The following is a 23631-nucleotide window of genomic DNA, read 5'->3' as shown; positions in this document are numbered from 1 at the left end:
GTTGGGATATTTTTTTTATATATGGCAAAAGTTGGGGCATTTTTTTTATTCTCTCTAAAAAAAAACTAAGAAAGTGCAGCCTAAATTTCGTCCAATTGTACAAAAGTGCTGGATATCCTTCGCAACACTACAGTACTCTTTCGTATTGAAGCTTGTATGCATTCACTTTTCCTCTCTTTTTTCAGATGTGGAAGTTGCATGCGGAGATTGTATACGGAGGGGGTGATGTAATGGGCAACATGGTTTTCTAGGCAATTCATCAAATGAGGGCCTGGGTGACAGTCTATTTTATCCTCTAGAGCTCAAGTTAACGATTCTTAGCAAATCTGTGCCTGTTACAAATCACGACCGACTAATATAATCAAAGAGTATGGAACTTGTACTTCCAACAATATACACGCAGCTGGCGTCGATAGCACCATGCCCAAGAGTTAGACGCTTGCTAAGCATTAATTGAGTCCATTTATTTGATCACTCAATGTGGAAACACACAAAGACTCGTTCTTCATTGCTTATTACTCATGAAAACATTGGCAGTACATGCATTGTTTTTCCGCGGCAAGGCGTTCCTCCTCTTTCTTTTTCTTTTCGGCAAGCTCAATTTCGCGCTGTTGAATCTCGGCAAGCTCCTTTTGACGCTGCTTGATATCGGCAAGGATATATTATCTTCTTCTCAGCTTGCACACTTACAAATTTTCAAACTTAGTTTGCCTACTAAGTCCTTTTTGGTGATGTTGTGTCCGAACGCATCAAAGAAGCGCTTTTTGACCATCTTGCACAGATTTCAGAACGATATACAGCAAATTGACAAACAATGATAAGCTTTATAGATTTTATATTTAACAAAATAGGTTCTCAAAAGAAATTTGGTCTCTAACGATTCTTGCATTCCCGAGGTACGCGAAATTTTGGCATCAAATTGCATATTGCACTCAATGTGATAGTTTAAACAATTTGTCTCCAAATTTTGCACCCGACTTTCAGCTCTTACCATATTCAAAATCGATGCATTTGTCAGATCCACCAATACACACGAATTAATCGACCTAAACAATGCGCTGTATCTCAAAGTGATTTTTTATACAATGTGACTTCAAAATTTAATCATGCACAAATCACCCGAGAGAACAAAACGACAACAATTATGAATGAAAATCTTATAAATTCGCTCATTCATAAGCACAGTCGAGATGTACGATCTTTATGAAGCCTTCTCCATCAAGTGAATAGGCTTAAGAATGGAAATTTTGTTCGTCTCCACGATGTATCCATTCATGACCATCTCGTCCAGAATAAAATGCGCTTTTTCTAAATTAAACATGATCTAAAACAAAACAATCAAGGACATGAGACCGCGAGTATTAGTCGAAAATCGCTGGAAAAAACACTTACATCGAGCTCGCACTTCAATAAAGACGTCATACATGAGTACAGAAACATAACCAGTTTATACAGTTCTCCCTATACAACTTCAGCTTCCAAACGTACCACACTTTCGAAGTATTTGTCCATTGTTTCAACAAGAGCATGAATAAACTCCAAAATACCGAGCTCATTCTACCATCAGCCTTAACTTGAGATCGAATTCCGCCCAGACTAATCGTCATTTAACCCACGTACCTCCGATTCGTCATCCTTAACACCAACAATGAAGAACAGGGATGCATATCGTCTGTAAATGACTTTGTAGCCTCGATACTCCACAAACGAGCACTTTTTAAGATGTTGAGGGGGCAGTTAAAAGCTACGATTGTATACTTTTAAAACGAGAAGATGGCTAACCTGCGTCTCGTTACGACCAAGACACTTGCGAATGATCTCAGCCTCAAGAGCCACACGCTCCTGTATAGATAGGAAATCGTAGTACTGTGCCAGCCGTGTCTGGCCTTGCTTGTTTACCATCAGTACAAACTTTATCATGGTCACGGCTTGGGCACGTGGCTTTCTCCAAAATTACCGATTGCACCATTTTGTCAAGATTATGTTTCATGTGTACCACGTGATAATCATTGTCCATGAAACGTCGTAAAAATGATCTTTGACGTGCTGCAACAAGTGTTGAACGAGCTCTTTCTGGATGTACAAGAGAGCAATTTTTCTCTTTACGCCGGTGATCTCTTTGGTCGGATTTCAACAATTCAAATAATAAAATTCTTTCTCTGACTTTTATGTTTTCCATTGTGCTCTAGAATCCAGCTACTTTAAGCTCACCGACGTCTTTCTCAAGCCTTCCGTGAGTCTTTTCACGCGTGAGCTATAAATTGCTTTATATGAATCTAAATCTTCATTACTGTAGTTTGTGAACCTTCTACAGCTGCCATTTGAGTTGTCTGCTGGGTACGTTGGTAACATTACAGTCGAGGGTCTCGTGGGAGCTGTGGCGGGATGGCCATTGGATATCAGCATTAGCGACCTTTGTCTTGTACTGAAACCCAATCACGTAAAGTGGGGGAATGAGCAGCTCCTTCGCTATGCCAAGGAGCTGCTGGTTGCACTCTTCCAATGTTTTGGAGCACCTGCAGCTGTTCAGAACGATAACACATCCTTCATCTCACCTGTGAAGTGGATCTGGGTCTGTTCAGTGCTGTGCTACTTTAAAAATCATAACTTGTTCGGTAATGTTACTTATTGCCTCCACGCAGAGTCGAATACAACCGGTTAAGGCAAAAACAAATATCCAGCTAGAGCGTGTTCATCTTCGTGTGGAGGTGCGTTTTGTCTGCCGTACAAAGGAAACTTAACCCGTCCTTGATTTTAAGAAGACAGCTTTTGGTTTTAACAGAGTCAACGCAGCGATAACATGATAACTTACGGGATTTTTGTTCCAGTAAGAAACATTTCTTTGCAGCAGCAAGCATGCATGCATCTTAACCACTAAATCCTTAGTTAATTAGCTTTGCCCCGCGTGAAGTGGAGGAGCAAATCTTACAACGACGTCAGCAACCAGGTGTGACATATGCTAAAGCTTCCGATATGGTCTCGTCCAAACTACTCTCAATTGAGAACATGTCATCATATACTGACCTCGACGCCAGCCCATACTGGATTAGACCAGTTGAAACTCAAACCACATCAACTCCAGCAAAGTCGTACCTTAAGAATGCCAAAGTCAGGCCCGATTCCTCATTGCGTCAATACACCTTTGAAGATGCCCTGGAACATTTCAGAACACGAGCACTTATGCCGTTTATTCGCGCTGAACATCGTGAGATTGTATTCGCACGCGTAATTTGGATAAAACTCGACTTTGAAAGAGCCCAGCCAATCCCAATGATGAAACGAGGCTCAACGAAGCTTATATTGATCGCATTGGACATTGCTACGGAAGCGATCGCGATAAATATTGATTTCGATCAAATAGCTGTGATACGAGAAGAAATCGATAATGTAGTCGCTTACTTTCAACGTATACGCACCTGGCACTGGCGTCCATCCTGCATCGATAGATTGCATCATACGCCACCAAAGGTTAAAGTGTCGGCCAGCGCTCTTTTTCCGTTGTCATTAAGTGAAGAGGAACATTCTATTATATGTCACGAAAAGCAGGTCAAGTCTAGGCTATGGTTTCGCAGCATGTGGAGATATGCTTTTAGGTGTATTATTGACCAACAGCAAAGAGTAGAGCACCAACTTGGGGATGAAAAGAGGAACTCTAGAATTTGGTGGCGGGTTGACAATCTCAAGGACAAGAAGCTTCAAGAATTTCGTCGCCAGCGCTATATTCACTTGTACGCACGCTATCTAAGTCCTGATGCCATGGAGATTGCATTATACGGTCGACGAAAAGCGCTTTTTGGATTGGGATTACCGCTGGATCAACCGAATGAAATTCCTTCTCCACCGTCTCCGCGACGCCGGCCCTTGCCACGGTTTGACGCGCTTAGCCACGATGAATTATGGGAATTTTCAGATTTCATTGCAAGCATGTCTGTTTCCGAGCAACGAATATGTCGAGCCCTTGCAGAGCAGCAACTTCGAAAAGATTATACAACTGCCCCTCCCTCTCCATCGCGAAAAATTTCGTCCACGATGGAAATTTCAGTTTTTCATGGTGATCTTACGTCAGATCACTCTGTGCAGCATAGCCGACGTTATTCCGTCGATAGTATTAAGGTTGGTGTAACAAATCAACTAAGTCTCACACCGGAGGAGACTGGATATCGTCACAAGCGAGGAATGACCATTGCGTTAACAGGTGATGAGTATTCCACATTTCGCGCGTTTCCCACAGAGTCTCAGCTTCAATCTAGTCCAACAAGCAACCAGCCAAGTCGCGAGATTGCTTCTACGTTGCGTTCATTTCAAAAGAAGCTGCAACCGGTAATTTGTCAAATTACGCCGCGCCTTGAAAATGAGTTTTTTCCTGCTTGGGTTTTTGATCCGACTAAGGTTATCCCTCTTTTCAACTGGCACATAGGTCCTGTAACGGTTCGACTCAACGTACATGCAGGTGACTTGGAATTTGGTGTCATTATTGACATAGGCGGCTGTGGTGGTGCGGTGCTTCTTAGTAAAATACCTTTTCTAAGTAGTTTGATGGAAGTGCGTATTGGATTACTTCACGTCACATTAACAAGACAAGCACGGTTTTCAAGGGATAAAACCAGCATCGACTTGGACCCCATAGAGTCCAGATGGATCTCGAGCAACTACATTCGTACCCCGGAAGACGGATTCTTGTACTTTGGGGTGAGGTACTCTGCGAAAGATGTAGAGAGTGGACATTCGGATGAAGACGTTTGTCTAAAGGGAAGATTGTGCATCGGCCCCATCACAATTGATTGCAGCGATGCTGCAAAGAGCGCAGGAGTGGGTCAGGCGATTTTTCACGAACTTCAGATGTCATGTACGATGTTGTTTGCCTTTTGAATGATTGTAATTGACTTGTTTTCTAAATTTTGGATAGATTTAACCTTTGAGAAAATAACGCACTTTTCGTTGCTTCGAGATGCTTGCCACAGATTATTTGCTTTACTGTCGAAGCAAAAGCATGCACACATACTAAATACAAGTCCACGTGTCGAAAACAAGTTCAATACCTCTGGTATTGACCATCAGGTCCAAGTGGACCAACCGAGGCCCATGAGGAGTTCGAGAATGACACGATTGTTTCATGCACTGCTACTGCCCTCCTCTACATTTGCTATAGAAGTTGGCACACTGGAGCTCAAATTGATAGCAAACACCAGTTTCGTTGAAAATTCTCTTTCTTGCCAAAATCCGACGAAATCTAAAATTACCCAAGCTACACAAACTTTTGAAGATGTAAACATAAGGCTGCAAGAGACTGTCTATCGGCTTCAAAATTGTCCGTCAGTAAATCAATGCATTGTGGATATTGCTGGTGTCCGAGTTGTTTACCAATCCACGCAACGAGGTCGTGCGGCGGTCATTCGTTACCTCGCTCATTTTATCAAGCATTAAAAACGAGATTCTTACGTTGTAATAGTAAGATAAACAATTTTAGTTTTCTTTCCCTCTCTGGACCCTATCGCTTCCTCGCTTTTCGTACTATTCGTTTTGTAGACTTGGTTTCGATCAAAACGACTTTGCAGCGTTACCCTAGATAAGCTTCTTCGCGTGAGTTCAAGGTAACGCATGTCATTTGGAGCAGTGTACCATGGTGCACCTAAATTGTAATTACCACCAAAAGCAGGTTTACTTACGGAATTGTGAGAATTTTGAAACCTCCCAGTTGTTTGTCGACAAACGTTACTCGCAGGTAAATGGGCAATATTGCTTGACACAGTCAAATTGTGTATTGCATGAGTTACAGCATCAGGTGGCTGCCATCGTACACTAGATAAGTCAGCATTTGAATATGTTTTTAATCGGGATACCAATAAAGGTGGACAGAACTTGTTGTTGATCGGATTGAGCGCTACCGCCACTTGATTCATGGAGATTGTGTTTCCAGCAGGTTGCCGAAATCTGTTCTGGAAATGCCGGTCGTTTAATAAAGGGTCGGCCTCGTAACTTCGACCTATTCGAACATCCGACACTTGATTTGAGGAAACAGTTGAGATGGATTTAGAGCTTGAGACCATATCAGAACTAAAATTTTCACCCAAGGTCAACTTTCTTCGACTCTGTGGTCGTCGGCTATGCTTTTCATTACAATTTTCCTGACGGTAATTGCGCGAGATCTTATCCATTGTATTGTGAAAGAAAATCACGTATTCACTTAGTCGATTAGTTGGCGTCATCTAATGCACAACAGTCACTTCAAAGGTAAGCAAAATGCAACAGCTAAGTGCCAGCTTCAATAACTGCGTACAATGTGTGCGAGAGTGAACAGCAACCGATTAAATTCGCTTTTGACAAGGGGGTTCTCTTTTGGATCCCAGTTTAACCATGTTGAGCGCATGATTAAGGACACGAAGTTCTTGTGACCCGTTTTTGTGTTTGCTTTGACAAGTACAGATGCAAGATCATAGTAGAAGTTGCGCAGCTATTCAATCGCCATAATAGCGTTAGGTATGCAAATACATGACAAAATTAGATAGGTGTCTTACAATGTTTTGATCGATGGTTTGCTTACTGTCTGCGTAAAATTTCCACCATGCTTCCAAGCATTTCTCGATAGAAGGCAACTGAACCATACAGTTAATATCCAGGACCGTTTCGTCCAAAAAATGCACCAGGTTTTCAACACTTGCAGAGCGAGCAAAGGGACTTTTGACCTGTTTTACATTCGTTTCCACTTCTGCTTGAGCCAAGGAGTCTAATTGTTCTGCTTGAAAGTGCTTCCATTTGTGTACTGATCGCAGCGAGCTCACGAAAAATGGAACGGTCTCTCTTATCGAGAAAACGAGCTTTTTCACCTTCGGCATAACTGGTCTTATGAATTAAATCTGTCCATATGCTGCAATGGCTATTTACAGCCAACCGACAAGTCCCGTTAGTGCCTCAATTTATATCACTTAAAAATGTTGATCACTTTCAGTTTTCAATTTAAAAATGTCCAGGCCTTCTTCCGGCACGTTGTCGGGGATCTCGTGGATTTACCTTGCCTCTACGCGTAGCATCATTCAGCTGAAGAGAGAAGGCTGGACGCAAAATTTCAACGGAAGGCTCTGCAGTTGGTGGGTTTTGCGTAGGAGATTGGTTATTTAGCCAACCTCGTGTTGAATGTTGAGATTGTGGCGCAGTTGTCGCCGATAATCTTTCCGAGCGGTGTGTCGACCTATTTATGGGTGGAAACTGATCACATGTACTGGACGGAAGTTGATCTGACGGATGCGGTCCTGGATGTTGCGCATATTGTTGTTGTGATTCTATTTGCTGCATCGGTGCACCTCGGCCACGACCTCGGTTACCACAACCACGGTCTCCTCGCTGTCCACTACGTCGTCCACTGCTATTTCCTAGTCCTGCTCCCTTCCAACCTTCCTTAATCGACTTTTCGTATTGCTGTAAAGGCCCTTGGGAATAAGACTTTCTCGATGCTCCTCTCGACATCTCGGATGGCTGTTCCATTGGCTTGAGCGTGAGTAAGTTGCACTGCGGATTTTGTACATGCACAACACAATGGCGATTGTATGTGTGGTCCAAAAGCGCTGACCATGGCTCTGAGGAACGCAGTGTGTCCTCTTTTCCTATCACATAGCAGGCAAACTTTGCGCGCGTAAGTGCTACGTTCATGCGCCGAATATCGTTTAAAAAGCCAACACCAGCTTTAGGGTCGGCTCTGACAGTGGATACTGACGACATTATACATAGCTTGTCAATTGTCGTTACTTGTACAAAAAAATAGGTACGTACAGATAACGATGTCTTTTTCGCGTCCTTGAAATCCATCGACTGTATTGATCTCGACTTCTTGCTCGTAACGCTCGCCCAATGTACGCCGAAATCGATTTCTTAGCTCTTCCATTTGCTGGCTATACGGCGTGATCACACCAACTTTTCCGGCGATCGCGTCTGGAGGACATGAGTTCTTCAAGGTGAGATATAAATTCACTGCTAACTCAGCCTCGCCAACATTCATGCGAGAAACTGACTTTGTACTTTTTTCGCGACTGCTCAGGAGGTTCCAAAACACTAGTGGCATAAAAGCAGCTCCAAGACTGTGATACGATTTAATGTAATCAACGCTTTTAACATTTTCTCCGTCCTGAAGCTTGCCCTCATAAAAGTAGTTTCTTGGAAAATCAGAGATCATCGGGTGACTATAATATTGTGACAAGCAAGCAATAAGCCAACGTCACCGCGCAAGTTCACAATATTTGGTGCATCTGTATACCTTCTATACTGAGTTCGTAGCATATGCACTGGATGCTCGCAGCTTTCCAAACGCTCAAATAAACTACGTTCGTACAAGGATTGCCCGCTGTTACGAGAAAAGACAGTGGCTGAAAGTTGCTGCGGATCACCGACAAGCACGCATTGTTTGCTCCCAAACCTAACATTCAAAGCCGAGGAATCTGTCAGCCTCATCCAAATGTTACCCAACGATTAATTGCCGTCGTACGCACTTCATGGGAATTATAGTGGACAATTCAACGGCTTGAGCTGCTTCATCAACTACCAGTACGTCATAACGAGCACTTGCATCAAGTGCAGCAACACCCGCGCTGCTCAATGTTGTAAATACAATATGTGCTGTATCCAAGAAAGAAACTTCTAGCGATTGCCGCGTGGACTGCGAAAGTTTTCCTCTCATTTCACGAACTGCTTGCCGGGCAAACTCATATCGTTGTAACTCCAGCTTGACCTAATCATACTCAAACTTAGATGTCTATGGTGCAAGAGTGAATGAACAAAATTTCAATTTACGCATACCTCGGAAAGCTTTTCTAAGCACCCGTTGATTCGCTGAGCCATCACCACGTAGGGGTGATACCGTGAGTAGTCAATGGGGCCCCATTCTTTACTTTCATTCACCAGATCTGGAACTACGGGAGACGGCAAACGTGGAGACTGTGGCATCATAATTGTTGGGGACGATGGATGACGCTGATTACCTGGATGTTCTTGTGGCGGTGGCGATGGCAGATGCAAGTTGTAAGGCGTGGTATCGCTGTGGTCATTGCCCTCATTCAGTCGCGGCGACACATGAACGTGATCAAATTTATGATTTTGAAGTGATTTATCCTTACTCGGTGTATCGTTGGCTTCGTCATCATTGACTTCAATCGGTCTACTAGCTGATCCAGTTCTGATATTTCCGCCCTCATTCTCGCATTGTTGCTCGCATGACTGTGAATGACATGTGGCAGGAAATGGTTCGTCCTGCTCCTCTTTATCTTCAGCTTTGACTCCGACTGGCAGTGGTTCATCTTCTTCAGAGTTGCTTCCATCGTCCAAAAATGCATTTAGTGCCTTTCCACTTGCCTTAGCGTCAAATAAATCTTCCTCGCTCCAAACCGGTGGTGAGGCTTCGAATGAAGCAGGAAATTCTTCATCTTCTTCATCATCTTTTTATATATCGGTGCGATATTAGTGCCATTAAACTCACTTGAAGCACAACCTTTTCTCAAAAAGTAAACTTACCAGATGTTTGAAGAACAGGGCGCGGTGAGGGCGGTGAGGGCGGTGGAGGTGAACCAGGATATGTTGATACCGGCGCTGATTCCGCCGGTATCTGTCCTATCCGAGGCTTAGGTGATAAAAGTAGTGAAGGTGGTTGCGACAAAGTGTGGGCTTCGGCCGCTGCATGCGCAGCAGCGTCAGCAATCTCTTCTAGCGCGGTTTTGGGGTCCTTTTCAATCCATTCAACAATATATCGTAATTGGCCACGTAAAATTACCGAGTCGCGCTCCACCTAGTAAAATTTGAACGACATCACTTAAGCGTCCGCTTATTTACCTCAGTGAAAGGGCATAAAATCGGAAGAATACGTACTACCATCAACTCGTGGCGCAGACGGCCGATATGTCCTTCGAGAACATCGAGCGGCTGGCTGCAAATATGATCGACTTGGTATTCTAAGCCTACACTTTGAACACTGGTGCTCTGGTAACAGCATTGATTAGTAAATTTTGTTCTGCATCGACTGGTGATAGCCAGCAGACGTACCAGCCCTCGTCCAACACGAACAATTTTAGGAAAATATCGTCGCCCCTCTCCATCACAAAATCCTTCCTCAATCACTTTGCTCACGATGTTATCAACTGCTGCGTTTGAAGGCGCTGTAACCAAAATATGAGGCTTTTCATTTCCCACCTGTGCCCATGCTTTGGCTGTTTCGCTGTCCGGTCGACGCGCCACGTCCAGTACCGCATTGTAATATCGATTATACTCCCGCAAATGCAATGAATTTAGCAAGCCTTTTAATGTCGTAGTCTTGCCTGTTCCTGGAGGGCCTTTAATGAGTGTAAAACCCTGCGAAGTCGCCGCTGCGGTAATGGCTTCCCTCTGCGATTCGTTAAAAGTTTTTTTAAGCCACTGAACATATTTCAAGCCAAGTGAATCAAGTTGCATTGTTCCTTGCTTGTGCTCACCAGACAACAATAACGGCAATAATCCGTAATGGCTACAGTCACAAAGTGCTCGAAACTCGCGGACACTGGTAATGAGGTTATTAAGTTTAAAAAGGTAGACTTTGTCCAGCTTTTCCAGCACACTTAGTCCCGTTCGCAAGATCGTCATAGTCAGTCCCTCTTTTGATGCTCGCTGGGTCGCCACAATCGCCAAATATCCTACATGAGTTGCGTCTAAGGACTCATTGACTGTTTGGTCAAGGCCAATTCTTGTCGAGCCCAAAATTTTACGAAAGTAGTCTTGATCTGGCGAAAGGAGTACCAAATCGTTTGTAAACACGTCGTGTAAGTGATCCCAATTACCCTTGCGTCGTGGCCCGGATGTGGTTGGCTTTTTAAATTCTACGCGAATCTTGCAGCTCTTGGAAATAAAAGTCGTTCCAAATCCTTTCACAGTAACGGGAATGGGGTTTGGATGGTCTGTCGTCACAGCATTAATCGTCTGAGCCTGAACTTCTTTCAACGCTAGTGGCTTCCAAACTGAAAAGTAGTGATCATAGGAGTGAAACTTGCTTGGAACTTTCTCGACTTCATTCCCAACTTCACCTTCCTCTGAGTCATCATGTAAAGTCTGACATGAGTGGCTCCTTTGACTTTCTCTTTTTAAAGCCTCGTCAAACTTCCAATCTAAAATGTTGTCAAAAAAGTTGTCAAGAGTGTATGTAGTCGGTGCACCACTGTACGAGACCGACGTATGCTGATTGTTTCGATCAGCACTCACTTGCATCACGGCTCGTTTTGACTGTTTCACAGGTCGTCGGTGCGTTTCAGTTGCTTCAGCTTTAACGGATATGTTCCCGTTACTCTTTGAGGCATATGCAACGTTCTGTACTGCCTGTGTCGCCCTTGGCTTAGTCTTTGCAGTATGAGACGGCAATGAAGTCACTTTGTTTGAAAGTGCGCTAACTTTTTTCGTAGAATTTATTGCAGCTCGGGGCGTTTGGGCTTGATCCGAGTCGTCGCTATCAATGACTTTCCTTTTATTCACTCGAGCGCGCCGCTTAGCCACTCCTTCGTCAGACGATTCAGAGTCTACGAGTCCGCCTGCTTCAAAAGTGGCACTTTCCTCTTCTGCATCAGGCAACCACTCCTCCTCCGACTCTTTAACGCCCTGCAAGCAGATAAGCTAGTGAGAATGAGGTTTCTCCCGCCATAATGGTAAGTGACATGAATTAGGATGTAAACGACTAAATACAACCTGACGTATGCGTTGAGCATGTTGCGCAATCATCTTAGCCATGCATGGAGCGCGAGCGCCTGAAGTGGCTTCCAGTCGCGATGACCGCCGCATTGTCGTCGATTTTTAGACGAACAAGGCAAGATAGAAGCTGTTTTGGCTCTATACAATTCTTCTATAAGCTCTGAGGAGCCTCACAAAGCTTTGGACCTGCACAGAAAAACAAACGAAATTTTCTCGTGTCCCGCAACGTATGGTCTGCTTCTACAACGGCGGCTCGATGAGGCAGTGGCAAATGAGCAAGTGAACGCAAACGTGCGAATTAGGATAAGGTAATGTAACGCGAAGGTCGTATAAACGAAAGGTCACTCAAATAAATTTAAGTCAAACAACTTCAATTTGAGCTTGACATTCTAACCAGGTATCAGCGCGACTGTCTCCGCACGCTTATCGCAGGTGCATTGTCTTCGATGACATGGCCAATTGCAGGTGGTATGCGGCCATTAATCTTTTGGCTTACTTGCTCTTGCTTGATCGAGCGCAGGTAATTCGGAGACTTGAGAAATTTGTTAGGTGTGCGAGCGCCAGTGACCCACGGATGTGCCAGCGTCTGCTCTGCCGTGTACCGATCAGCTGAGTCTATCTCTGTTCGATACAAAGTACAACAAGGAATTTAGCGCATACGTAGACAAAGGTGTATCAAATTTAGAACCTAAAAGATTGCGAAGTAAATCTTTTGCACTCTCGGATAAGCCGCTTGCCCAGCGCGGAAAGCGAAGACCAAATTTTGCCTGTATTTACATGCCTCTGTTAGCTAAACCATTACTGCATACCTTCAAATCGAACAAAAAACGTACTCGAGCAGCTTTTTCACTGGCGATTTTGCCACCGTCATCGTCAAACGGCAGGCATCCACACAGCAAGACATACACGATGATCCCTAGCGCCCACATATCAACGGACATGGAGTATGCTTGGCGCTGCAACATCTCTGGCGCAAGATAACCTCTTGTTCCCAAAAATGAAGCCGTCTTGTCATCGGCGTCCAGCAGCTTCGCTAGTCCAAAATCGATGATTTTCACGGCGGCACCACGCGACTTGCTCGTCAGCATCAGATTTTCTTCACAACAAAACCAAGGTATTTTAACCAATAAATTAGCGCAAACAAAATGTTCTTCATAAACCTGGCTTTAAATCTCGGTGAATAATTCCGCGCGTGTGCAAATAGGCCACAGCCGACGTGATCTGGCGGACGATGCTGCTTGCTTCAACCTCAGACAACGTTCCCCTATCAACAACATAGTCGAATAATTCGCCTCCACCCATGTACTCCGTAACCTGTACTCACGCACCACGACCTTATCTACGTAGCGGCAAGTAACTTTTTCTTATGCGAACCTACCATGCAGATCTTAGAATCGGATATAAAGACATCTTCAATGTGGATAATGTTAGGATGTTTTAATGACTGCAGCACTTGGATCTCGACCTTTTTCGCGTAAAAGCAGCCACCAAAATAAATGTAAGCGATGTGTGGTGCACCATCGCGTCATTCCTTACTTGAAATTGTTCCATTACAACATTGTGCTCCCGTTCGACGGCACGTCGATCGATAATTTTGCAAGCGTGCGTCATTCCAGTGCGTCGATTTTGGCATTTGTACACAATGGACGTGCCTCCATGACCTATCGATTTAATTAAGAATATATGCCAATAGACCTGAAAGTTGCAATCGACACTCGCACCAATTTCTCCTAGCAATTCGTATTTAGACTCAATATTCCCATTGCTGTACATTGGACCCTGCAACTTTATCGGCTGCACATCATCGCAAAACATATATGATAATCGTCAACATCCGTAACCGATAATTTCAATCCAATGACCGCGTCGTATTGCCTGTGGCTCTGACGTCACTGCTCGCGAACCAGCAGCATGTCCGTCCCGTTCATGTGTAAAGCCATTAGCTCGCCGCTTGCCGGGCTGTAATTCTTCCCGACCCTTTACCCCGCAGCACCAAGACTGCACTGCGCCCATTCAACTTCCTATTCGAATTGAAAGCAGCAACCTAGCAGACAATGCGGCTACACTGTCTTCAATAGCGTATCCGTTTTGGCAGGTAGGTAAACTCACTACTACACTTTTTGAATTCTTTGTCTAAATCATATTAATTTTGATGAAATGTTTTACGACACATTTGATTTGAGGCATCGCCCAGATATGCATGTGCGAAGTCAAATTTGTTGTGAAGAATCAATCTGCTCAAGACATTTGAGTAGCGCGAAAATGAAACGCGCGATATCCTCAAGCTCGACCGAGCTACTGATTACAAGCCTTATGACATATTTTGACAAATTTTAAATTTCGACTTTCCAACCTGCAAACAACCCAAGAGGCCCTTCAGCTACGTCCTTCACCATACATGGCCGACCTACAGACGCTTAGACACGAAGTGGAGGCGCTAAAACTGCAGCTACAGCATAAGCGCAAGAATACAAAGGAGACCCTTTCTATTAAAGATCTATCCAATCGTGAACAGCACGCCACCGTCGGAATTCGGCGAGGCAAATGGTGGCTCCAAGATCGCCAAATGCTATCTCGTGCTTTTGCAGCCGAAGCAGGTAAGGTTATCGTGAAATTGCGAGAGACGTGGATCTGGAGCGGTCGGACGGTAATTCTCGACAAAATTGCGTGGCTTGATGAGATGATGCAGGAAAATCCGTTGATGCTGACTACAACAAATGAAGTGGCAGAAGAGATCGAAGTGTCGAGCGAAATGCTCGTTGACACCTCTCAGAGTCTAGTACAGCGGTTTGAGATAGGAGAACTAAACCAAACAGCATCTGAAACAACGGATAGCGCAGAGGCCAGTAAAACTTTGCCGTCATCAAGCGCAGAAAGCCACGGCGAGGTGCGTGAAAGTTTGGCCCCAAATGCAATGGTAGCAAGTAATCCTAGTGACTCCAAATTTATCTAAGTGCCACATTTAAATTGCACGACAAATGAGTCGAAAGCTTTAAATTTCTGATCAATCGTTTATGTGGCGAATAATTCCATATGCAAACCTTACAACTAAACAAACAAAGTGCTGCTACAAATTGAAGTTTTCTGCATCAATTTCTTATACAAACAACCATCACAGTATAATATACTATATTATACTGTGATGGTTGTTTGTATAAGAAATTGTTCTAAGCAATATCATTAATAAGTTTCGAGCCAAACTCGAGATTTAAAGTGTTAAAAGTTTATATGATAATAAACACTTTACTGTGATGGTTATTTGTATTGTGTCCGAAAACGTGACAACAAACAAATTCACGTTTCGGAAAACAAATTGAGCTTATCACGCTCTTAGCCATACAACGATCTAGAATTATATAGTTACTTGGCAAAAGCTATGACGCTAACGCGGTGGACTGCAGTGTCAATTCTAGCGTCGGGAGCGCTCTGTGCCGCTGCAGGTGCTTGGCTGGGTTGCTACCTGCTGAAAGTCAGGCAGGATCGTCTGCAGAGCAATGACCCGCGAGTAAAGAAGCTAGAGCAGGAGCTGGAACGTCAGAAGCGACTTCGGGCGCAAGAAAGAGCTGGACGGACGAATGCCGAGCGGGGTGTACGAAGAGCATTACAGAAGCTGCAAGAATTAGAAGGGTACAATTTGCAGGCCGTGGCGCATGTGCAGTCGTGCTTCGCGGACCGTCGAGGCACCCCAAGGCAAGGCGGTCTCGTGAGAAACTCGAGGGCGCGCATCAAATTTAAAACGAATATTTCTCCAGCGAGTTTCGAGAGTCTGGAGCAATTTAGCCACATGTGGGTGCTTTTCATCTTCCATAAAAACACAAATTTAGCGAAGACCACCACCAAGACAACATTTCCTGCCAAAATTGCTCCGCCGCGGCTCGGAGGCAAGAAAGTTGGAATTTTCTCAACGCGCACACCACATCGTCCCAACTCCATTGGTCTCTCAGTCGTTAAGATCGAGGCTATAAATGACCGGTGTATCGAGATTAGTGGTCACGATCTCGTGAACGGCACACCTGTGCTTGATGTCAAGCCATATGTACCCGCTGACAGCGTACCAGGGTACGTCATACCGGACTGGGTCGCAGCGGAGTCGGACGTTACGGTAAGAAAGGTCGAGTTTACACCAGAAGCAACAGCGACTCTTATCCGTCTAGTCGACGCGAAGGTGTCGTCTTTCTACTCGACCATGACGGACTTCAAGACAGCGATCGAGCAGGTGCTGGTTCTGGACATCCGTAGCGTCTATCAGGGTCGTGGGCAAGCTGTAGAGGCTCAGCGCTTTAACTGCCGCTTCGACTCTATTCAGGTCGAGTTTATGACGCTAGACAATTCCATTCGCGTCATAAGTTGTTCGAAATACACTACATCACCCGAAGCATGTTCTTTGGAAGAAGAACAGTTGTTGATTCCATCTATTTACTAGTGGTCCTCAGCAAAATACTGCGCAACAAAGCATCAACACAAAGGCAAAAGTGTTACGTCGAGAAAATCAAACGATGAAAGAAAACAAGCACAATTTCGTTAGATTAAATTACCTACATTTTTCTACGCTCTACAGAAGTCGATCGTTTTGTGCTAGGCAAGTTTAGATATCAGATGCACATTTATGCCATCACATATCCACGAAGGATGCTCAGGTGTAAATTGACTACAAGTGCTATCAAGTGCAGCGGGGCTGCCGCAGCTCTTTCGCTTAGAAAAAGTTTAATTAAGGTGGATGACCTTCGTTCTATACTTAGAATCAGTACGAGTGCAGCTGATCGCAATCCACTTGCTCCAAGAGTAAAAACTAACTCATCCCTTTAGATGCAAACTGAAATTTTCGGTTTTATTGCGGCAAAGCCGCTAATATCGAAATCTATAGGTTCTCCTATGTATATAATAACACCTAATTAATTGTAAAACTACTGGCAGTGTTCCAGCTACAAACTGGCTTCCTGTTTAAGTGAAGCCTCACCATCTTGTGTCATCCACACCCTTCATACTTGGGCACGTGAAACCCCGTTAAAGTCGTCGTGAGCCCCACGACAGGCGGGACAGGTGTCGCAAAACTTCTCACCGTTGGATAATGCACAGAGCTCGAGAATCGTGCAGCGGGGATGATACGTGCGATGAGCGGTCTTGTGACACCGGGTTGAGCCGGGGTGCTGAGTCAAGATTCCCAAGTCCACACAATCGTTCAGATCGAAAAACATTTCGGTATCCTCGCCGATAATCTCTTAGTGCATTGGTCACGAGACCCGGGCCTTTTCCAGGAGCTCGCTGAACCATAATTTTGGCGCATGTGAGCGGACTTCTGTTCTAGGTATGCTCTAAAAGAGATGTGCGGTAAAGTATGGGGACTTGTGCTGAATTCCAGGCGCAGTGGTTGCACGTTAACCGGTCACATATACGAAGTGTGAACCCCTGTATAGTCCAAATCTTAGTGATGAAGGGTGTAACGGTGTATGTACTATAATCTCATGGGCTTATTCCTTACACTTTTATATCTGTATGAAAACAAATTTGTACTAATGCGTCAGAATCATGATAAACGAATATTCAGGGTACCAAAGTATCGCTATTTAAGCGCATAATGCTACTTCCAAAATTAGGGGTCCATGCCACACATGAGTAGCTAGCGGCATGTCAGAGAATATAGACAGTTTGACTATAAAAATGATAAACATAAATACTTCGAATTTACCAATATCATGAAGTCTTAATGTATGTAACTAGAAGTTGTAAATCTACTTCGACGATTCGTATCGGCAGAGGCTTTTGATTCCACTCTTGGTCGGTGCGCACAAATCCAACTGTAGTGTGCTTTAAACGTTAGCTCTTAGAGTAAAGATTTCTTTGTGCAAATTGCACGGCGACACCGTTGCACTTGTCGTCAATCCGACAATTTCACTGTATTCTTCGTGAGGTTAGAAAACAACTTGCCCGATTATCTGTCCTTAAGATAACTAGACTTGCTTTTTATGCTCACGTCTCCGACAAAGAGTGGATGCATTCACAACCTGTTTCCACTGTGAGGCTGTTGTTGTTAAGTATCTAGCTCGTAAAGTGCACGGGCAAGGAAATTAATTCATCTCTGAGTAAAAGAAACTGAGATAGCCATGAACTCGGCCATTCTTTAGATTGAAAAACAACGTGCCACGTTTGCGGTCTCTCCAGGCTAGAGGTACGGGAAAGAAAAATAATTCTTCCGTGTAGTACATCAGAATGAAAGGCATTCTTGATAAATCAAACATATGAAGTGAGTATGTCGTCGGTATTCCCACCTTCTCACCCGGCTTACCGCGCGCCATGAATAGCTTTTTTTAACTTCATTAGGGGGACCAATGAGTGGTTGTACCTAACGTTACAGACTCTCATCGTCGCTATCCGGCGGACCCTCTTCGATATGTCATAACAGTCATCATTTTTGCGGACAGACTACGAAAAATTGCCGCTTATAACCGAAACCTTCCGAGGCACTTAATCTCTTTCGAGTATGCGGTGGGTGTTGCATTACTTGTCGCAACAGCTACGGGGTGTAAACTTAGCGAGCGTATCAGAGGCGATCGCGGTCATGCAAAAAAGGTTTCTTTGCTACAGTGGCACTATAAGACGCTACATATGCGGCAGTATGAAACTTGTGTGTCCTGCGAGTCCTATTCTGTTGGCTGATAGGTATTATTTGTAAGACTTTCGGGCACGGTAGTTTCACAGAACCCTCGCAAGGACAGGTGGAGTTCTAGTTAGCGACTGAGAAAGAACTGGGCTCTATCACTATCGTGGAGGTTGTACACAGCTCTTTGAAAAATGACTCTCTCTATCGACAGCGGGATCGCAAACCGACGTCCCCGGATGAATGACGGCTATAGAATTTGCGATTGATTCAGGAGCCTCGCAGATTGTTTCGAAAGTAGTAGGATATCGAATACGGATACGATATCCGTGTGCCTTACCGCGAAGACATCAGTGATAGTGTAGACAATTCTGTTCCTCATTTTCTCTGATAGATGATGACTTTGAAGTGTAAAGATCTCTAAGTGCTGGTCTTGGTGCTTAGGTATGGTCTCATTCAAAATACAACGTCACCTTTTCGGCCTGAACCATGATCAGACTGAAAATCTAAAACGCCACCACTTCTCTTTTGTCAGAGGTTTGCTGTCCCTTTCCTGGAAGCAAAAGCGGTTAAGGCATGAAGCTGCAATAACTTCGGCGCGGGGCGTGCGATTCCGACGTGATGAGCAGCGGTGCTGCAGATTTCTTGCGCAAATCTCAAACGGCAATAGTTTTAGTCTTCCAAAGTCTCATGATTTTTAGCGCAATCTCCAGATCTTGACTTGGCTAAACCAGAATAAGCTACAATATGTCTTAGGCGTCTTGGTAAATTGCTGATGAAGCTCTATACTGCTGTTCCCTGGGCCAAAGTCGGTTGAGACGAGTAATAAATAGACGATGTCACGTTTTTCACACCGAGGCAGATGGGGACGGGAGGCATTAAGTCGCAAGTAGAATGGCAATCTTCAAAAGAAAAAATGTTTCATTATTGTCACGATAGGATGATACCGCTGAGTCAGCACAAGCGTGTAACTCACTCACCGCGCAGAGCCGTAATGCTCAATGGGTAAATGGCGCAATAGGTTGATCACTTTTGAAATGAGCGACCGGTGTACTTCTTCGACTAAAGTATCCCCAAATTGTCTTCAAAAGTAATTTTTATTGAGATGGAAAACATGCACCGGAATTATTTGGTAAGTGTTGCAAGACGGTAAAGTCAATGACCAGAGCCGAGTTTATGATTCGATATGAATAAAAAAATTGTGAGAAGGGATACAGCTATCCTCAAGGATCCTATGTACCTTATTTCGAATTCTGTTAGATAAATGTCACGACGTGGTGACAAGAATCCTGCCAATTACGTTGCCTTAGGATGTAGGAGAGCGTAAGTAACTGATTTGTCCTCTAGAACCAAACTCGGTGTCGCAATACAATGGGCCTTACCAGAAATAATTGAGAAGTCATCGGCGCTATCTTATCGGCAAAGCAAGATGCAGGTATGAGCATGATTAAACTATCCCACTCGGCGCCGACTTTCTGTCCCGAAACTAACGGCAAGTGGTAAATTTCGCATGCCATAAGTAAGATTAATACTCCAACTAATTTTGCACAAAGGCTAAATTTCTGAAAGACTGTGCTACGTATGATCTGCCGCACTTGTTATGCCTCTCGATCTGTTGATAACATTTATCAACTACTTCTGATGTCTCTCTCGCTGCAGTAATTACTCCGAGCGAGATGCTCCGGAAGTGACTGTGTATACTTTATGTGCGGTCAAACGCATTAGCATTTAATCGTCTGATAACGCAGCTATTTGGAACGTTTTCACCTATGCACAACCCATTTCGACGATATATTCTATGAGAATCCGGACGGTAAAGCCACAAGTAGCGTGCTGTTGATGGGCTTAACAAGAATCTTGCCAACACTGACAAACGTGCCGGTAGTGTCGATTAGAATTCATCTTTGGGATGCTTTGATCGAATTTGGATTATGATCCGCGTTAAAAATTTAGGCCATTTTTGTTTGGTCAGTGACTCTGTTCTTAAAAATTGATAGTGGTTTAGCATGGCCAAGTATAATACAGAATATGGAGCTGATTTACGCCAATTAGACAATTTTCATCATGCGTGTCGACTATACATCCGTTCTTCACATCAAATTTTTGACTCAATTCAAGGTTTTTGACACAATATTGGAAGTTTTGAATGAATACCGTTCAATAAAGATTGTCAAACGGAACGCGTTAAAATTGGGTATTGTAGGAAATTTCCGACGCAATTGCGTGGAGTCACTTAAGTGTTGGAGCGAAATGCTACAACCCGATGTGCGCTGAGTATTGCTGTACATGCCGCGACAGACTACACATAATTTGTTTGATTTACACCGTGCTTTATCAACGCCGCCTCAAAGTGACGCTGATCTTGTTGAGGAGGGATTTTAATCCTGTTTGACTTGCGAGTGTCAGCTCAGCTAGTATTTGTGCAAAATCCTGTGTAAATTACCTTTAGATTGATTGTGTCATGTAACAAGTAGGTAACAGTGTGGCTTAGGATGTACATAAGCAGCGAATAGACATTACACACAGAAAAAATAGTGAGTAAAAAATTATGGAATGCGATTTACCAATGAACACATCGTCCTCTGCAGTTCGAGAAGAATAGCTGCGACCTCGTTACATCGGACTGCTCACGGCTGTAGCCAGAAACGATTGAGTCGCGCGTGAAACATTCTGAAGCGAATGTGAACACATCCTGTGTATTATATGGGCATGCTAAAGCTATACCATGATCTTGCTTTTTGAGCATTTTGATGACAGAGGTACTTCTCTACCAACATGTGAGGATTAGGTACCTTATCAATAAGGAGACATTACAATTCTGGGCTACGTAGGACCATCAATCTGCTGCACACACTAGCGTACCTCAGATAGCGCTTTCAAAAAAATGATGCGTCTCAAGATCTGTCTCACGCCCAGATATTCAAAGTTATCACGAGAGGCAGTTATAGAAATGATCGGCACTGTATCTAATGGGACTGGTGGAAAGCTCTCATTCGGAGAAATAATTGGAATCTCATTCATGACGATTTTCCGGCGCCGTTGTCGCCTACGACTTGGTACACCCTCTGTCATTGGTAGCTGAAAGAAGAAACAGAGTTGTCTAGCGCTGCACCCATCTCAATCGTAAATGAGTCCCAGTCTTTTTGCAAGTTAGGGAATTGACTTGTAGCTGTAGAAAGAGATCCACGAAGATGAGTAAAGCTGTTGACAGCATGAGTCTGAGGTGACGCCTTTTCACATCGGCATCGATCTTGTGTTTTGTTCTTCGCAAGTTAATCCGATAAATCAAATTTCAGTCAGACGTACGTGCTGTATGTGGTTGACATAGCTGTATGACGGGTAAAGTGACGCGCTTTCTTACCCAGTGCGTAAAGTGGGAACAAGACCCGCATAAATGCTAGCTATTAGCACTGAAAGTACCCTTCTCACAGGGAGTACAATTTTTTATAAACGTCTCTGCTCCATCCGTAGGCGATTCTGCTGACGAATGGGAATTTAAGGGAGCAGATGCACTCTCTAAGGTTTTTTAACCTCTTCTTTGTTTGCGCAGAAGACCCAACATATCTGAACTCCGCTTCGATGCGACGAGCGACTTTAGATGGATTTGTTGCGATTCTTGTGTTTGTAGATAGGCGAGCTTATATCACTTCACAAAGCTTATTGACAAGAAGTCATCGTGAGCCCTGCAATGAGGTGACGCATCACTATTAGTCATAAAGAATGAGAATAGAGCGCGAGATTTGTGCAGAAATTGGAGAAAGCGTGGAAAAGGCGTCTTTCTATAAGGAATACATTTTCCATATGTCTACCTATAACGATGAAGATGTCGGGTTAGAACTCGATAAGAAACTGTGAGCACATCTATCAGTTAACACCTTAACTTTCACACCGATAATGCGTCTAAGGCCGTCAATCGCGTGGGCCGCGTTTTTCTCAAAGGATCGTTCAGCTATAAGAACATACTCGGGAGTCCTCCCTTCGATGAAAATGAGGCTCGTAAGAGGAAAAAACTAAGGTGTGAGTGATAGAGATTCACTTTGAGCGCATTAAAAGCTTGCTGAGCGCGCACTTTTTGCACTGTCTTTAGAAGACAGAATAAGTGTGAGCCACGGGGTCGTCTATACCTCATTAAGGAGTGGTACGTACGGATTTATTGTGTATGTACACTTTACACTCGTATGAAAACGTACAGATCTCGGAAGACCAAAGTACTGATACTGATGGAAACGATAGGCTTCGTATCGGACGTGTACGTGGTGCATGGCGACTGTCAGTATTACGTCATGCAAAACATATGGTATTATTATATAATTTAGTAGAACAAGCCAAACTCGTATCTGCTGTAATTAGATTTCGTTAAAGAAATATTTTTTCCTTGCTAGTAAGATTTGAGAAAAGAAGACTAAGTAGCTTGAATGATTCCATCATCCCTTACCAGGCGGAGTGTACAAATTCATTGTATGCGAGCTGTTAACATGAACCCTTAAGCTAAAACTTTCTCTTTCCATGGTGCATAATTACTGTAGAGGGGTTTCACGTGCCCTGGTATGAAGGGTGTGCGTCACACAAGATGGTGTAATCGCACAATCGTATGAGTCAGACAACTGGTGCGACCACACAATGATGTGGCTACACTTGAACAAAATGTCAGTACGTGGTTGGAACAGCCAGTAGTTATGCATTCAGTTAGGTTTTACTATATCGATAGAAAACCCTATATATTCAGATATAGGCGGCTTTGCCGCAAATAAAAAACCGAGAAATACACTTTACAATTTAAATGGAAGAGTTATTCGGCCTTTAGTGAAGGTAGTAGTTACTCTTGGAGTAAGTGGATTGCGACCCGCTATACTCGTACTGGTTATAAGTATAGATGAAGGTCACCGACCTTAAGTAAGCTTCCTCTTAGCGATAGAGCAACGGCAGCCTTGCTGCTGTTACACCGTTGTATTCACTATTTTTTACAATCTATGCACGTCACTACGATTTGAACACACCACGAGTGTACTCAAAAAGGATTGTTTTAGCGAAAACTTGACACAAACAAACCCGATTTTTTTGTTGCTATATCTCAAAAAGTAAATAAAGCCTTAATTTAAACCATTGATTTTAGTTGCGATTCAAATAATGGCGCCGGTAGCCCACGTATCCTACGGGCCTCTACCTCACTGAGGTTCGTCTCCCTATCTGTACTGAGATCGGTTCTCAACACCTTATCATAGTACTTCACGACGCTAGTTGTGAGCTTTGCTTGAGCTCGATTGACGATAGCATCACAATGAAAAACACACCATTCGTTTCCTGCCGCGAATAAGAGAACGCCAATCGGAATAAAGATGGGTCACAAACCA

The 23631-nt window shown here is 43.8% G+C and overlaps 9 protein-coding genes across 9 annotated transcripts in view; 4 read left to right on the top strand and 5 right to left on the bottom strand.

The window, feature by feature from the left end:
* Positions 1-117: 117 nt before the first annotated feature.
* PHALS_15455 (uncharacterized protein) lies at positions 118-1203 on the top strand. The gene has a single exon (XM_036407447.1). It carries the CDS (start codon positions 522-524, stop codon positions 816-818), a length of 297 nt encoding a protein of 98 aa, XP_036263149.1. The 5' UTR covers positions 118-521; the 3' UTR covers positions 819-1203.
* On the bottom strand, positions 1202-1969 carry PHALS_10733 (ap-4 complex subunit sigma; the record flags this gene model as incomplete). The annotated part of the gene is made up of 6 exons (XM_024726208.1): positions 1202-1324; positions 1393-1404; positions 1489-1557; positions 1621-1713; positions 1783-1842; positions 1913-1969. The coding sequence occupies 6 exons, from the start codon at positions 1967-1969 to the stop codon at positions 1202-1204; spliced, it is 414 nt and encodes a 137-aa protein (XP_024576908.1).
* Positions 1970-2031: 62 nt separating this feature from the next.
* PHALS_10732 (Vacuolar protein sorting-associated protein 13A N-terminal domain) lies at positions 2032-4869 on the top strand (the record flags this gene model as incomplete). Its single annotated transcript, XM_024726207.1, has 6 exons — positions 2032-2122; positions 2190-2233; positions 2297-2572; positions 2643-2708; positions 2783-2827; positions 2887-4869. 6 exons carry the CDS (start codon positions 2032-2034, stop codon positions 4867-4869), a joined length of 2505 nt encoding a protein of 834 aa, XP_024576907.1.
* Positions 4870-5562: 693 nt separating this feature from the next.
* PHALS_10731 (helicase partial) lies at positions 5563-11775 on the bottom strand (the record flags this gene model as incomplete). Its single annotated transcript, XM_024726206.1, has 14 exons — positions 5563-5574; positions 5667-6206; positions 6278-6451; positions 6516-6824; positions 7009-7703; positions 7765-8171; positions 8246-8404; positions 8478-8716; positions 8785-8897; positions 8967-9419; positions 9496-9766; positions 9847-9957; positions 10021-11595; positions 11683-11775. The coding sequence occupies 14 exons, from the start codon at positions 11773-11775 to the stop codon at positions 5563-5565; spliced, it is 5151 nt and encodes a 1716-aa protein (XP_024576906.1).
* A 310-nt stretch (positions 11776-12085) lies between these two features.
* Positions 12086-13698, bottom strand: PHALS_10730 (camk camk1 protein kinase; the record flags this gene model as incomplete). The annotated part of the gene is made up of 8 exons (XM_024726205.1): positions 12086-12306; positions 12374-12452; positions 12519-12781; positions 12846-12999; positions 13064-13150; positions 13222-13346; positions 13407-13479; positions 13579-13698. The coding sequence occupies 8 exons, from the start codon at positions 13696-13698 to the stop codon at positions 12086-12088; spliced, it is 1122 nt and encodes a 373-aa protein (XP_024576905.1).
* A 385-nt stretch (positions 13699-14083) lies between these two features.
* PHALS_10729 (uncharacterized protein) lies at positions 14084-14638 on the top strand (the record flags this gene model as incomplete). The annotated part of the gene is made up of 1 exon (XM_024726204.1): positions 14084-14638. One exon carries the CDS (start codon positions 14084-14086, stop codon positions 14636-14638), a length of 555 nt encoding a protein of 184 aa, XP_024576904.1.
* A 423-nt stretch (positions 14639-15061) lies between these two features.
* PHALS_10728 (RxLR-like protein) lies at positions 15062-16108 on the top strand (the record flags this gene model as incomplete). The annotated part of the gene is made up of 1 exon (XM_024726202.1): positions 15062-16108. One exon carries the CDS (start codon positions 15062-15064, stop codon positions 16106-16108), a length of 1047 nt encoding a protein of 348 aa, XP_024576903.1.
* Positions 16109-17721: 1613 nt separating this feature from the next.
* PHALS_10727 (uncharacterized protein) lies at positions 17722-17978 on the bottom strand (the record flags this gene model as incomplete). The annotated part of the gene is made up of 2 exons (XM_024726201.1): positions 17722-17761; positions 17821-17978. 2 exons carry the CDS (start codon positions 17976-17978, stop codon positions 17722-17724), a joined length of 198 nt encoding a protein of 65 aa, XP_024576902.1.
* A 5528-nt stretch (positions 17979-23506) lies between these two features.
* The window catches only part of PHALS_10726 (Uncharacterized conserved protein), a gene marked incomplete at both ends in the record, with an annotated part of 3401 nt that continues 3276 nt past the window's right edge, over positions 23507-23631 (bottom strand). Inside the window, one exon of the mRNA XM_024726200.1 lies at positions 23507-23581. Coding sequence (XP_024576901.1) covers positions 23507-23581 — 75 coding nt within the window. The remainder of the gene's footprint in view (positions 23582-23631) is intronic.

Source organism: Plasmopara halstedii, assembly GCF_900000015.1.
Source record: "Plasmopara halstedii genome assembly, contig: Scaffold_525, whole genome shotgun sequence".
Classification (NCBI taxonomy): Eukaryota; Oomycota; class Peronosporomycetes; order Peronosporales; family Peronosporaceae; genus Plasmopara; species Plasmopara halstedii.
The sequence above is the reverse complement of the archived record's forward strand: the minus strand, read 5'-3'. Positions and strand labels throughout refer to the sequence as shown.